Source organism: Panicum hallii, chromosome 2, assembly GCF_002211085.1.
Source record: "Panicum hallii strain FIL2 chromosome 2, PHallii_v3.1, whole genome shotgun sequence".
NCBI classification, from domain to species: domain Eukaryota; kingdom Viridiplantae; phylum Streptophyta; class Magnoliopsida; order Poales; family Poaceae; genus Panicum; species Panicum hallii.
In genome coordinates, this window is record NC_038043.1 from 52972995 (window position 1) to 52985433 (window position 12439).

The following is a 12439-nucleotide window of genomic DNA, read 5'->3' on the forward strand; positions in this document are numbered from 1 at the left end:
TGCCGCGCTGGGCTGGCGACCGCCTACCGGCCGCCATGATACGATTCGCGCCTGCGCGGATGTCAGGCTCGCTCGGCCGGTGAGAGGTGGGGTGAGCGAGCTGGAGTCATCGAGGGCCGCGGTGGGTGGCCGCTCGCGATCCGCCGCGCCCGCGGGTCCCCCGTGAAGCTCCCCGGCGCCAGGTCGCCAGGAGCCCTTGCCTTGCATTGGCGACCGCGACCGCGACCGCGAGGCGGAAATATCTGCATGCATCCCCGAGCCGGCTCCAACGGCAACAAAAAATCAACGGGCGTGTGGCGGTCGCGGTCTCGGGATCCGTCGGCCGGACCGGCCGACCCATCGCGCGCGTCGCTTTCCCGGGGCACCGCGCGGGGGAGCTGAGGCGAGCTCGGTTGGCCTCAGACTCGGCCACGACGCGTGCCGCCGCGCGCCGAGTTCCGTTTCGGCAGGGGCGGCAGGCAGTGACGCTCGGCAAGCGTGGAAGTGCGGCCGTGCGTGCTCAAAAATGAGCAGCCGGCCAGTGCACACGCCTGGAAGCGGCCAGGACGGCACGGGCACTGCACGCGCACCCAATCCGTCACGTACCGTCGTCGGCCGTGCGCGCACGGCGCGTGATGCTAGCTCTTTTGCTGCGCGGCACACTATGGGCCGTTTTGGGGATTTCTCCTAAAACTGCTAGAACGGAAGTAAAAAAAAAGTTACTTTATCCGGATTTTAGTTTATTTTAGTAGAGGCTTACAAAACACATCCACGCTACAATATCTTAGGGTGTGTTCGTTTCGCATCAGAGGGGTCTAAAACATACATCTATAAATTAGAGGTATAAACGTTTTAGAGGTATATTAGAGGGGTGTTCGTTACGCCCTCTAAAACCACGGCACGGCCGGAGCGCCTAACGCGCGCACGCGGGGGGAGGAGCACGCGGCGGGGCGGCGGGGGAGGAGCTCGCGGCGGGGGCGGCGGTGCGGGGGAGGAGCAGGGGCGGCGGCGCGGGGGCGTGGGGGGAGAGAGGGGGCGGCGGGGCGGCGGCGCGGTGGGGGGAGAGAGGGGACGGCGGGGCGGCGGCGCGGGGGGTGGGGGGGAGAGAGGGGGCCGGCGGCGCGGGGGGTGGGGGGAGAGAGGGGACGGCAGGGCGGCGGCGCGGCGCGGGGAGGAGCAGGGGGCCGGCGGCGCGGGGGGTGGGGGGGAGGAGCAGGGGCGGCGGCGCGGCGGCGGTGCGGGGGAGGAGCACGGGGCGGGGGAGGAGCACGGGGCGGCGGCGGTGTGCGGAGGAGCGGGCGGCGGGGGAGGGGCCGCGGCGGGGGAGGCGCCGCGGCGGCTGAGGAGCGGGCAGCGGGGCGCGGGGGGAGGAGCAGGGGCGGCGGAGGAGCGGGCGGCGGAGGAGCGGACGGCGGGGAGAGCAGGGGCGGCGGCAGGAGGAGCACGGGGGCGGCGGCGGGGGGAGGAGCACGCGGGCGGGGGCGCGTGGGGAGACGAGCCGAGCGGATTAGAGGGCGTTAGAGCCGTCGCGGGCTCTAAAATTTCTGGAGGTCTAAAAGTTACTGTGCGACGGGAATAGAGGGCCGTTCGTTTCCGAGCCTCTAAAATTTAGAGGTTTGGCCCCATTAGATAGGGAAACGAACGGACCCTTAGTTTACGTGAAACATATGAATCGCCGATGGATCTAAACTGGACTCGAGGTATTTGAAATTTGAATCCAAAACTCCACGTGACCAAGACCAAACAGCCTAGTGGGTCTGCGGGTGAGCTGCTGCTGAGCCGGCCGCGCGCTGGCGCCCCCACATGACCCAGCTCACCGCAGTGGCTGGCACCCCACGTGCCGGCGCTGGCCTGACACCTTGGCGCATGGGCGCGGCGCCCACCCGGCCAGCTCTGCTTGCCTACACCCGGTCTTCAACTCCTCTTGATGGAACGAACAAAGGACATTGGCCGGGGCCGGCAACTTACACACACGCTGCTGATAAAAAGGCTAGCGACCGGGTAAATTGTCGCAACACTTTGTCGGATTAGACCGGCGCACAGTAGATTGGTTCATGCACCCTTGGTGACCTACTGTCAAATGCTAGAGACACCAAACCATCATATACGAATAGGCCACTATCTAGAATACGGTTAGAATTGAAAGAAGAAAAAAATATACGAGCGTTGCAGTACTAAAGAGTAGTAAATTGTCCCATATAGAGGCATACGCCCTAGCTACCTTATCACTTGCTATTACATACAAGATTGGAGCTATCAGGTAAATATTCTCTGTGTTGAGTATTGATACATATGTGTATGTATGCTTTGTCGATACTATAGAAAATCAGTAGTTTTTACTCTAACAAAGCATGCTAGAGTGTAAGTCTAGGTGCAATGCTATGATCCATCAAGACTTACTACATATCAACGCTACTGATAAAGAATATACCAAATTAGTAGTTTTTACACTTGGAATGCTCATGAGTGCTAAGAGAAGAGTGTTGAGTTTATCATATCATGAATCGTCCTATTTATTTGATAAACACGTGGATATTTTTGAGAGATGTCTTTTGAAAATAATATAGAGTACCCCATGAAGACTCAAACTAACACACAAAAATAAGTATATTAAATAACATCAACGTTATCATTATTTATAACAATATTAATACAAGAGATATTCAAGTTGTGTGATACTAGTTATATCTATAATTGTAAATGGTTGAAGAGTTTCGTACGGTTATATTCTCATGCTACATTTATGTCTATCAACATATTTATGGCATCTTTGGGAATGATAAATGTAACACTTCTTTTTTTTTATACCACAACTATTAAAATCCGAACACAAATTGTCACATTGTATGAGATTCATTTCACTCTAACCTTATCTTAAACTACAATAGAGTTTTATATACGACTATATGCCTTATGGCAGTGACACTTTAGATTATTTAAGAGTTAATGGTAATCAAGCTCGCTTTAATGAGATGCTTAGGAAGATGAAGTTTATGGTTTGAGAACAACACCAAGTGTCGTTCTAGCGAAGATGTATGTAGAAGCTAAAGGTGCCTCCATAAACTTCATCTTTTTTTTTCTCAGACGTCTGGTCATAACAAATTACAGTATTTGCTTTCTAAAAAGTAGCTATTCACTCTCTCTTTTTTTCTCTTGGTATGTTTAGCAGTTACCCCTGGCGATGCCGTTTCATCTACGTGCCGCGGTTAACGGACGGGACGGGGCACGCAACGGCCGGCCGGCCGGCCGGCTCACGTGAACAACGCCCACGAAGCCGCGCTGGCTCTTGTAAAAGCAACCGCTCCCTCCCTAGTCCCTAGTGCCCTCTTTCTCTCTCCTCCGCCCCTTTTTATCTCCCGATCTCACACATTTTGGAAAGAGGAGAGAGAGGGAGCGCCCTGCCAAAGGAAGAAACCGCGGCGAGAGGAGAGGAAGAGGGAGGAGGAACGGCGGAGGGCGAGCAAGATGAGAGAGATCATCAGCATCCACATCGGCCAGGCCGGGATCCAGGTCGGCAACGCCTGCTGGGAGCTCTACTGCCTCGAGCACGGCATCGAGCCCGATGGCACCATGCCCAGGTGAATGCCGATCCCTCCCGATCCGCGAGCGCGTTCCTTTCGCTTCCCCAATTTTTTGCAGCGTGCCTCCGCCGGCGCGATATCTAGTTTCTCGGCTTGGGCCGCCTTGAAATCCTGGCGTGCTCGTTGCATCTCCTTCCCGAGAAATCCTTTCGTCGGTGGAGGGGACGATGGGGCGGGGCGTGTGTAGATTGGGTGGTATTGTCATGGAAGTTCCGTATTCGTGTCTTCCTTTCCGTAGCACTTCTCGTTTGGTCCTCGGCTCCTCGCGATGGGTTTTTTTGGGTGGGATATTTTGTGCTTTGTTGGGCGTTGCACATTTCGTTGCTGGTGGTTGAGAGATTCCAAGCACAGTACGAGATGCGACATTTCCTAATTAAGAGTTTGCCCTAGCATTTTTGGACTATTGGGCCTTTTGTTTTTTGCGTTTGTTTAGGCAGGCGTTACGGAGGGGATGCGTTGGGTTTCTGTATAGAGGAGCGCACGTTATGTGTGTACAGGGGCACAGATTGGGTTTCCAACTCTGTAAGAAGCTAGATCTGAAGAATTGAATCTGTGGGGATGCTCAATAAATAATAATGTAACCTGGGAGCTCTGGTGTGTGTCAGACCTTGGATCTCCCTGGATTCAAAAGTTCTTATCTGATCCATTGTTAAAAGTGGCATGCTTATCTCCGTTTTGGGTAATCTTGTAGCGCCATAGAAAATTGTGTGGATGCTACTCTGCCTGAGAATAGAAAATCCTGCTGGGGATTCTGAGGAGGCAGGTTTCGTAGGCTATAAAATTATCTTTTAGCGCATATGACAATGGTTACTGATTACCTCATTATAGTTCTAAGTTCTCGCTATCTAATTTTTTCTAACACTGGATTGTTTGATTGTGATGCAGTGATACCTCGGTTGGCGTCGCACATGATGCCTTCAACACCTTCTTCAGTGAGACCGGTTCTGGCAAGCATGTGCCGAGGGCCATCTTTGTCGACCTTGAGCCCACTGTCATCGATGAGGTGCGCACTGGCTCGTACCGCCAGCTCTTCCACCCAGAGCAGCTCATCTCTGGGAAGGAGGATGCGGCTAACAACTTTGCCCGTGGCCACTACACTGGTAAATTCACCTTATCTCTTTGTGAATACATTATAGGAGTGAGTCTTTGCTTCTTGGTTATGGATTTGTTTGATTCTCATATGTTCATGGAATGCAGTTGGGAAGGAGATTGTCGATCTATGCCTCGATCGTGTGCGCAAGCTAGCAGATAATTGCACTGGGCTGCAGGGATTCTTGGTGTTCAATGCTGTTGGTGGTGGTACTGGCTCTGGACTTGGTTCGCTGCTGTTGGAGCGCCTCTCAGTTGATTATGGCAAGAAGTCCAAGCTCGGGTTCACCATTTATCCTTCCCCACAGGTATGAGTATGATCTTTCCTATGAGGAGGTTGGCTGTATCTGAGAAATGGAAATGATACATGAAGTAGGCCTTCAATCTCTTTTGGAAAATTGCTTAGACTTACATAGAATTAGTACTTTTGATAGCCCAAATAGAGATATGGATCATGTAATTTTGGCACCAGTGTTTGCATTCTAATTTGCACAGATAAACACTGATCATTGGATCACCTGAGGATTAGTTAAATCATGTGTGGACTAAACAAGCAACTATCATGGACTTCCTAGTTAGCAAGGATCTTCCTGTATATGGTTAAGAACATGATAGTACAACTGTCACAGGCTAGAGGCCTTCTTTATAAGTGTCTCTAGATCATGCATGGTACATGAGCCAACATTATAGTACAGTGCTTCTCCCTCCTGTTGTCCATTTGATGTGGGCCATTCAGTTTCGTTCGTGATAATCTGCATCTTAGCTGTTGTGGGAACAGTGTGGGTAGAGATTTTTTTTCAATGATTCTAGGTATGATCCATGGTTTAACTTTTCATCTAACGCCACTCTGGATTGCAGGTGTCAACAGCTGTTGTAGAGCCATACAACAGTGTCCTCTCGACCCACTCCTTGCTTGAGCACACAGATGTTGCAGTCCTCCTGGACAATGAGGCTATCTATGACATATGCCGGAGGTCCCTTGACATTGAAAGGCCAACCTACACCAACTTGAACAGGCTGATCTCACAGATCATATCTTCGCTTACCACCTCCCTGAGGTTTGATGGTGCTATCAACGTGGATGTTACGGAGTTCCAGACCAACCTTGTTCCATACCCACGTATCCATTTCATGCTTTCATCATATGCCCCCGTTATCTCTGCCGAGAAGGCCTACCATGAGCAGCTCTCTGTGCCTGAAATCACTAATGCTGTCTTCGAGCCCTCAAGCATGATGGCCAAGTGTGACCCAAGGCATGGGAAGTACATGGCTTGCTGCTTGATGTACCGTGGTGATGTAGTTCCTAAGGATGTCAATGCTGCAGTTGCAACCATCAAGACCAAGAGAACTGTCCAGTTTGTGGACTGGTAAGCTGTCTCCATCACAATTTTAGTTGCACTTATTTTATGATATCACAAGCACCTATCATATCCACTTGATTGGCAGTGCTAACTAACTATACTATGCTGCCGCCATACAGGTGCCCCACCGGATTCAAGTGTGGCATCAACTACCAGCCACCCTCTGTTGTCCCTGGAGGCGACCTGGCAAAGGTCCAGCGTGCCGTGTGCATGATCAGCAACAACACAGCCGTCGCAGAGGTGTTCTCTCGCATCGACCACAAGTTCGACCTGATGTATGCCAAGCGTGCGTTCGTGCACTGGTACGTCGGTGAGGGTATGGAGGAAGGCGAGTTCTCGGAGGCCCGTGAGGACTTGGCTGCCCTTGAGAAGGACTACGAGGAGGTCGGAGCGGAGGGCGCGGATGACGAAGGGGACGAGGGAGAAGACTATTGAGTAGCTGGTTAATAAGTAGTTCGTGGGTGGTTAATGGTTTGGGTTGTCGAGTATACTCTGCATGGTTCCATTCCATTGCGTACTGCTGCCGTGTGTGTTTCCATTTTGTATTATGTGGTAAATTGTTCGTAGCCCCGGTTGGCCATGATTGTTCATATCGTCTTGCTTTGGTTTGCAATGCTATTCGTCCAAGTTCGGTGTATATTACATTCTGTTGAATGTGTTCTGTGCTCTCAACCCTTGGGTGTCTGTACTTACAGGTTCAGAGTAGTTTGCTCTGCACTGCGGCGTTTTGTGTCAGTTTAGGTATCAGCCAATGGAAGCACAGCATGTTGCTGCTGCTAGGTCTGATGCTACCATCACTAGCCATCAGTCGCCAGTGCATTTGAGGTGGCCCTAGACACCTACTGCTGTTCAGGTCCCAGCTGCTTGAGCATGTGCACAGGGTATGGTGGCATGTGGAGTGGAGGTTGTCACGCTCATTTCGTGTAGCAAATCCGGCAAGTGCTGGTTGCGCATATTCCCCCGGTTTGTCCAGCTGCGGCGTCGCGATGCTAGATGGATAGGTGAGACAACTTGGAAAGTGCTTTGATCGTTGCACAAGAGCCCCGGGACCTGGTGCCAACCGATGTTGGTTGGTGTTGTTGGTTCCTCTGGTAGGTTTGGTGGCCTCCTGACGCTTTAACTTGGGCTGTCTCGCTCGTTCAGGATCTCAGGACCCAGGCTGGTGCCGGTTTCCATCGTGTTACTGGTACTGGCACTTTCTGATGTGTCGAGGCAGCGTGAACCCGGGGTAGATGTTCAACTCACCCGACGAGCGTGACCCCTGGAGTTTCATGTCGAAAAGATGCCGTGGGCAGGCATCCTGACCCACCTCAAAAATCTGGTCAGGCGGGGAACATTGCTGAAGTACCACTATCTGGAGATCTAGAGTCTCAGTAGTGAAGAGCATATGCGCGCTGCGACGAGCAGCAAGCAGAAGCTAGAATCAGGGCACAAATTAAGCCCAACCCAGTGACCCCTAGGGAAGTTTGTTGGGCTGTGGATGCACTGGGTTGGCAAGGCCTGGTTGCGTGACCAGAGTCCGGCCCACAGAGGTGACACACAACACAAGCCAACCAAACGTTGCGCGCACGCGGCCGGAGAAGACGACGCCGCGCTGCGCTGCGGTCGACACATGCTCCGCCGGATTCGCCGACGCCGGCGCGGTATATGTATATCACCTGCAGGACACCGGCACCTCCTCCGGCCGTGCGCGCGGACACACGTCCTCCGTCGCTGCTCGCTGGCTTCTCTGCAAATCAAGGCGCCGAGTCCTCATGCTGCTGCTCCTCGTCGCCGGCGGCGAGTGCGAGTCCCTCTTCTCCCCCTCCTTCCTCCATAAGCTATAGCTTGCAACCTATTAAACTGTCCATGTGAGTAGTAGATATCACTATAGCTAACTTCTCCAAAAGTGGGCTGAGGATGCCATGGAGGAATTGCCACAAACACAAAGACGAACATCCATGTGCTGGGTTGTCCGATGGGAGAGAATTTTCTGCATGAACGGAAGGTGCCGCCGCTGCGCGAGTGCTGACAGTAGGAGGAGGGAAAACTGACACGAGCCAATGCCAGCTTCCTGCCTGCGTGGTCGGTTCGAGCATCTGTTTCCGTTGCCATTTTTGTGCCCCCCCCCCCCCACCCCCACGCACACACTCCGGGTTGTTTAACTAGCAAAGCATAAGGATCAAGGGGGAGCGATTGCAGCAGCCGGTAGCACAGCCGAGTCACATGGATGAGAACCTGATGCTTTTCCCCACCCTGATTCCAGATTCCTGAATATTCTTGCTGGCGTTGTCCAGGAGTCCCGCGGCTCTTTGCTCACCTGCTCCACTAAACAAAGCATCTCCCCTGCTTGTCCTCTCCCTCGCGTCTGTTTCTGCCGCTGTCACGAGCACTTCAGCAATCAGCACTGCCAAGCACACGCCAGCTTCCCTGCTCTGCTGCAGGCTGCAGCAGTTGAGCCGTCGTCTCCGTTGCAACCGAACAAAGAACTCTGATGGATCGGATTCCGTTGGACGGGCCTGATTGGAAGTGAGAAGTGATTGGGGGAGACCAGGATGTCAAAAGCTTGGTAAATGTGCTGACACCTGGCAGCGCGGCGACATGTTTGCTCGGTGAAGCTTAAAAAATGGGCTCAAATTTCAGTACTCGAACAAGAAGGGTCGAGTTTATCCCATTTTGATCGTTCCTGCACCAATCCTCGACCGTGTACTGCAGTCGACAGTAGGAACGTTAGCTCAGCCGGTAAACGAACGCCAGATCTTGGATTTCCCCCGGGGGCGCATTCAAATTTGAACTTGAAATATCAAATCCCATTCAGCTTGTATACTCGTGATCACTAGCTTTTCACAACACTCAAATTTTATGTACCAGACAATTTTTTTTTGAAAAACCCAGACAAAAAATTGAAATTGCAAGTTCATACTAATTTAAATCTTTAGCATACGGGTACTAATCTGCCGAGAAATTGAGCCCTCGTGTACAGCCACAGGGCAATCAGTTAAATGCCTCGTATAGTATACAGTCCTTACAAAATATTCATCGAAACTGGGAAAGAAATTGAAATTTCTTCACCGGAGTTAGATCCAGAGGGTCGAACTACTCCTACACCGAATTGACCTTCACAAAAGGTACACCAAAAGAGTAGAATTCCGAGATAAGTGCCATCCTGCAGCCCAAGCAGAGCTACTGTATCCTGAATTTGGAATGCAATCGTGCACAATGATTTGCTTTGCCACACGGCAAAAATTTGAAGCATTTTTGCACAAAAATGCATCGACTGGCTACAACGAGTAGGATCATCATCCTCTTCCTCTTTACACCGCACACGCGCACACACCGGACACTTGTTACTTCCCCGACAATGGCCAACACCAGGAGGACGACGCACGCAGTTGAGGTGAGGCTAGCTAATAAGCGAGCTAGTGGCAGAGCGGCGAGAGATCCCAGAGCGGGTCGCAGGCGGAGGCGTCGAACACCCGGTCGAAGTACTCCTGCAGGCCGTTCATGGCGTACAGCGACGCCGAGATACGCCGCTCCACCTTGATCCGCTCGAACTCGGCCATTTCGCCCGGCGCCGCGGCGGCGGCCGGCTCCTCCTCCGCGGGTGCAGCTGGGACGGCGCTCTCGACGGCGGCGAAGCTGTCCAGAGGGGGGAACTGGCCGAACGCCGACTCGAACATCCAGGAATCGAACTCCTCGGCGCCCACGGGGGCGACCTCCGGCCGGTACACCTCGCCGGCGTCCAGTGCGCCGCCGCTGCCATTCAGGATGGCCATGGCGTCGTCGCAGCTGACTGCGCTGCTAGAGCTGCTGCTGCTGCTGCTGCTGCTAGGGCCACCACAAGCACTATTCGTGCTATGACTATTGCTATTGCTATTGCTCGTGGTGGGAGAAGGGGAGCTCGCCGCCTTCTGCTTCGACGCGGCGGCCGAGGAGGACCTCGCCGCGGCGGCCTTGGCCTTCTTGATCTTCTTGTGGTGGAGGAGCCCCCGGATGCGGACGGCCAGCGGGCAGTCCGGGGAGATGCGGGGCGCGAAGTTGGTGCGGGCTTCGTTGCCGCGGAGGAGGCGGGCGGCCTCGTCGTAGGCCTTGGCCGCGGCCTCGGCGGTCTCGAAGGTGCCGAGCCACATGCGGATCTTCTGCGTGGTGTCCTTGATCTCGGCCACCCACCGGCCCGACGGGCGCTGCCGGACGCCGACGAACTTGCTGTGGTTGTTGCTGCCCTTCTTCCGGCCCCGCGGCTTGGACGGCTTGGCCTGCGCCGCCGCCTCCTGCTGGTAGTAGTAGTAGTAGCTGCTGTAGTCCTCGAGCTGGAACACTGATGGCTGCGACTGGAAGTTGAGCTCCATTGGAGGCTTTCTTGGTTCGAGCTCCTGATGGTTGGAGTGGTTGGAGAGGGGGAGGAAGACAGGTGTCGATCTGCTGCCGAGTGCTTGCTCTGGTTGGTTTTGGTGGTGAGCAGCTGAGCACAAGGGGAGAGGATTTATAGAGGATCAGTCACTTGGCAATGGAGCCCTGTGGGGTTACTTTCAGGGGCTGGTCAAATGCTGGTCTGCCTATGATCATGTCATGGAAATGGAAGTGGGTGTTTGGGGGGATAAGGCATCTTGTTGGGATCTTTTTGTCCTTTCAGTTTGTTTTTCGGTTTTGCCCTTATGCATTGTCAGTGAGCAAACAAAGCTATGCTGGTGTTCTTTTTTCTTCTTCTCAATTTATTAACTAATTTTATGATGTTGCTGAATCAACAAATTGAGGAACTTGGTGCTGTAGTGCATCACCACTCACCGCTGTATTTGACCTTTGGCATTTTCTATCATTACTTTATACCGTATGAGAGGTAATCATTTCGCTTTTGAGTCAATAGAATGGAAATTCCTTTTTCAATGTCTCTAAAAGTTCATGCCTGCAGGCAGCAAGCACGCTAGAGTTCAGCAAGTGCATGCTCCTCACTACAATGCCAAGCAAAAGCTTGGAAGCAGGAGTCAAAGGGTCTACTTCTCCTAGTAACATAAACTACCATGTCTACACCAACATGCATTATTACCTTCAACTGAAAACTGCTTCTAGGACACTGTTGGACTGCTTCTTCCCTAATTCGCGGTTATCCCTCTGGTCAAGCTACTACCATGAGACCAGGTCCTAATTGCACCGCAATCCGCCACATGGCGGCATTAGAGAGAATGGTGACGAGCAATTAGGATACAAACTAGAAACGGCTAAACATCGCCTTTTCATCAACCACGCCCACTTGTGCTTTGTTTATCTTGTTTCTTGGCAAAAGCTGCTATCAACCAAGTCTTTCTCCGTCACTGGATGATGTAGCTGGCCTTAGCTAGTTCAATTTTGGCGCCCGTGAGTTTTTGAAAGAATCTTTGCGCATATAACATAGTATACCATACAAAACAGCCGCCCCAAATTGTTTTTCATAGTGTTAAATGCTTAGGAGCATGCATTACATTAGTACTTTAATGCATCGCAAGAAAGTGCTACTTCGACATGGACATGACTGCCGGAATCCGACTCGGGTTCGCGTGCTCGACTGGAGAGGTCTTTATTCAAAATGGATAATGCTACTGTGTCTTCGGTCCAGTAAAAGTTAAAATGGATAGTGTTACTGTCACTTCGGAGATGTCCGGCAAAGTTACCAGGCATAGTAATGTGTATTGGATGCCAACCTGGATTTGGTGAATTGACATGGGAGTTGAGTAACACACACAAAATTCTTATTCCAAATAGACCATAGGAGGGGGGTTTGTTTTTTAAAAAAAGAATCCTTTTGACATGGGAGTTGAGCTAACGGTGAGTTGCCTTTTTCCAACTTAAAATTAACACTTGTTAACCCTAAGATTTTTGCACTATGAGCATCTTCGAGATTTGCAAGAATTCTAGCCGGTTGAAACTGAAGCAAGCATGATGGCAAAGGCTTCCTTGATCTCTCCAGCCTAAAGAGACGGCACTGCTAGTTTAATGAAGCAGGTACTTTCTTTGCTCGCCACAACGTACTGTAAGGATTAACAAACCTAAATTCCTTGGTCAGCAACGGGCACATTTTCTTCATCACCTGCGAAAAGGTCATCGTCATGACTCATGAAGCCACATCACGGACCCCTTCAACTTCGACTGCAAGGGCATGCCTACCTCACCTATCAAAAAGACAAACTTTGTCAAATAGTGGCGCGTCATTCCACCAAATGAACTATGTTCAGCTTGCTGGTTGAACAATAGGATAGGGCACCCACATTGGCCGTAGTTTTCTATAGCCAGGATGACTCCAAGAGGGTTATGGCTCGTAACCTCTTGTTCCGTAGCAGGGCAGATGCCCTGCTTGTCGCTGTCAAGGGGCATTTTCTTTTGTCGAGCTCGGCGGGGCTACTCGCGCGAACAGGACAAGAGACCACTTTTTGGGCAGCAGCAAGGTCAAGGAAGATGGCATCTTGGCATCGGCCTCGG

General features: G+C 52.1%; 2 protein-coding genes across 2 annotated transcripts; one reads left to right on the forward strand and one right to left on the reverse strand.

The window, feature by feature from the left end:
• The first annotated feature begins 3444 nt into the window (after positions 1-3444).
• Positions 3445-6649, forward strand: LOC112880570 (tubulin alpha-3 chain). The gene is made up of 5 exons (XM_025945269.1): positions 3445-3557; positions 4446-4660; positions 4758-4957; positions 5508-6016; positions 6130-6649. The coding sequence occupies exons 1-5, from the start codon at positions 3445-3447 to the stop codon at positions 6443-6445; spliced, it is 1353 nt and encodes a 450-aa protein (XP_025801054.1). The 3' UTR covers positions 6446-6649.
• Positions 6650-9212: 2563 nt separating this feature from the next.
• On the reverse strand, positions 9213-10569 carry LOC112882707 (ethylene-responsive transcription factor RAP2-11). Its single transcript, XM_025947826.1, has one exon. The coding sequence runs from the start codon at positions 10336-10338 to the stop codon at positions 9409-9411; it is 930 nt and encodes a 309-aa protein (XP_025803611.1). The 5' UTR covers positions 10339-10569; the 3' UTR covers positions 9213-9408.
• Positions 10570-12439: the final 1870 nt, after the last annotated feature.

What these genes read in the sequence shown, in the direction of transcription:
- LOC112880570 (XM_025945269.1), top strand. Translation starts at nt 3,445, where the DNA reads ATGAGAGAGATCATCAGCATCCACATCGGCCAGGCCGGGATCCAGGTC. An exon ending in CCCGATGGCACCATGCCCAG is followed by an intron (nt 3,558 to 4,445) that starts GTGAATGCCGAT and finishes ATTGTGATGCAG; the next exon opens with TGATACCTCGGTTGGCGTCG. An exon ending in ACTGTCCAGTTTGTGGACTG is followed by an intron (nt 6,017 to 6,129) that starts GTAAGCTGTCTC and finishes GCCGCCATACAG; the next exon opens with GTGCCCCACCGGATTCAAGT.
- LOC112882707 (XM_025947826.1), bottom strand. Translation starts at nt 10,338, where the DNA reads ATGGAGCTCAACTTCCAGTCGCAGCCATCAGTGTTCCAGCTCGAGGAC.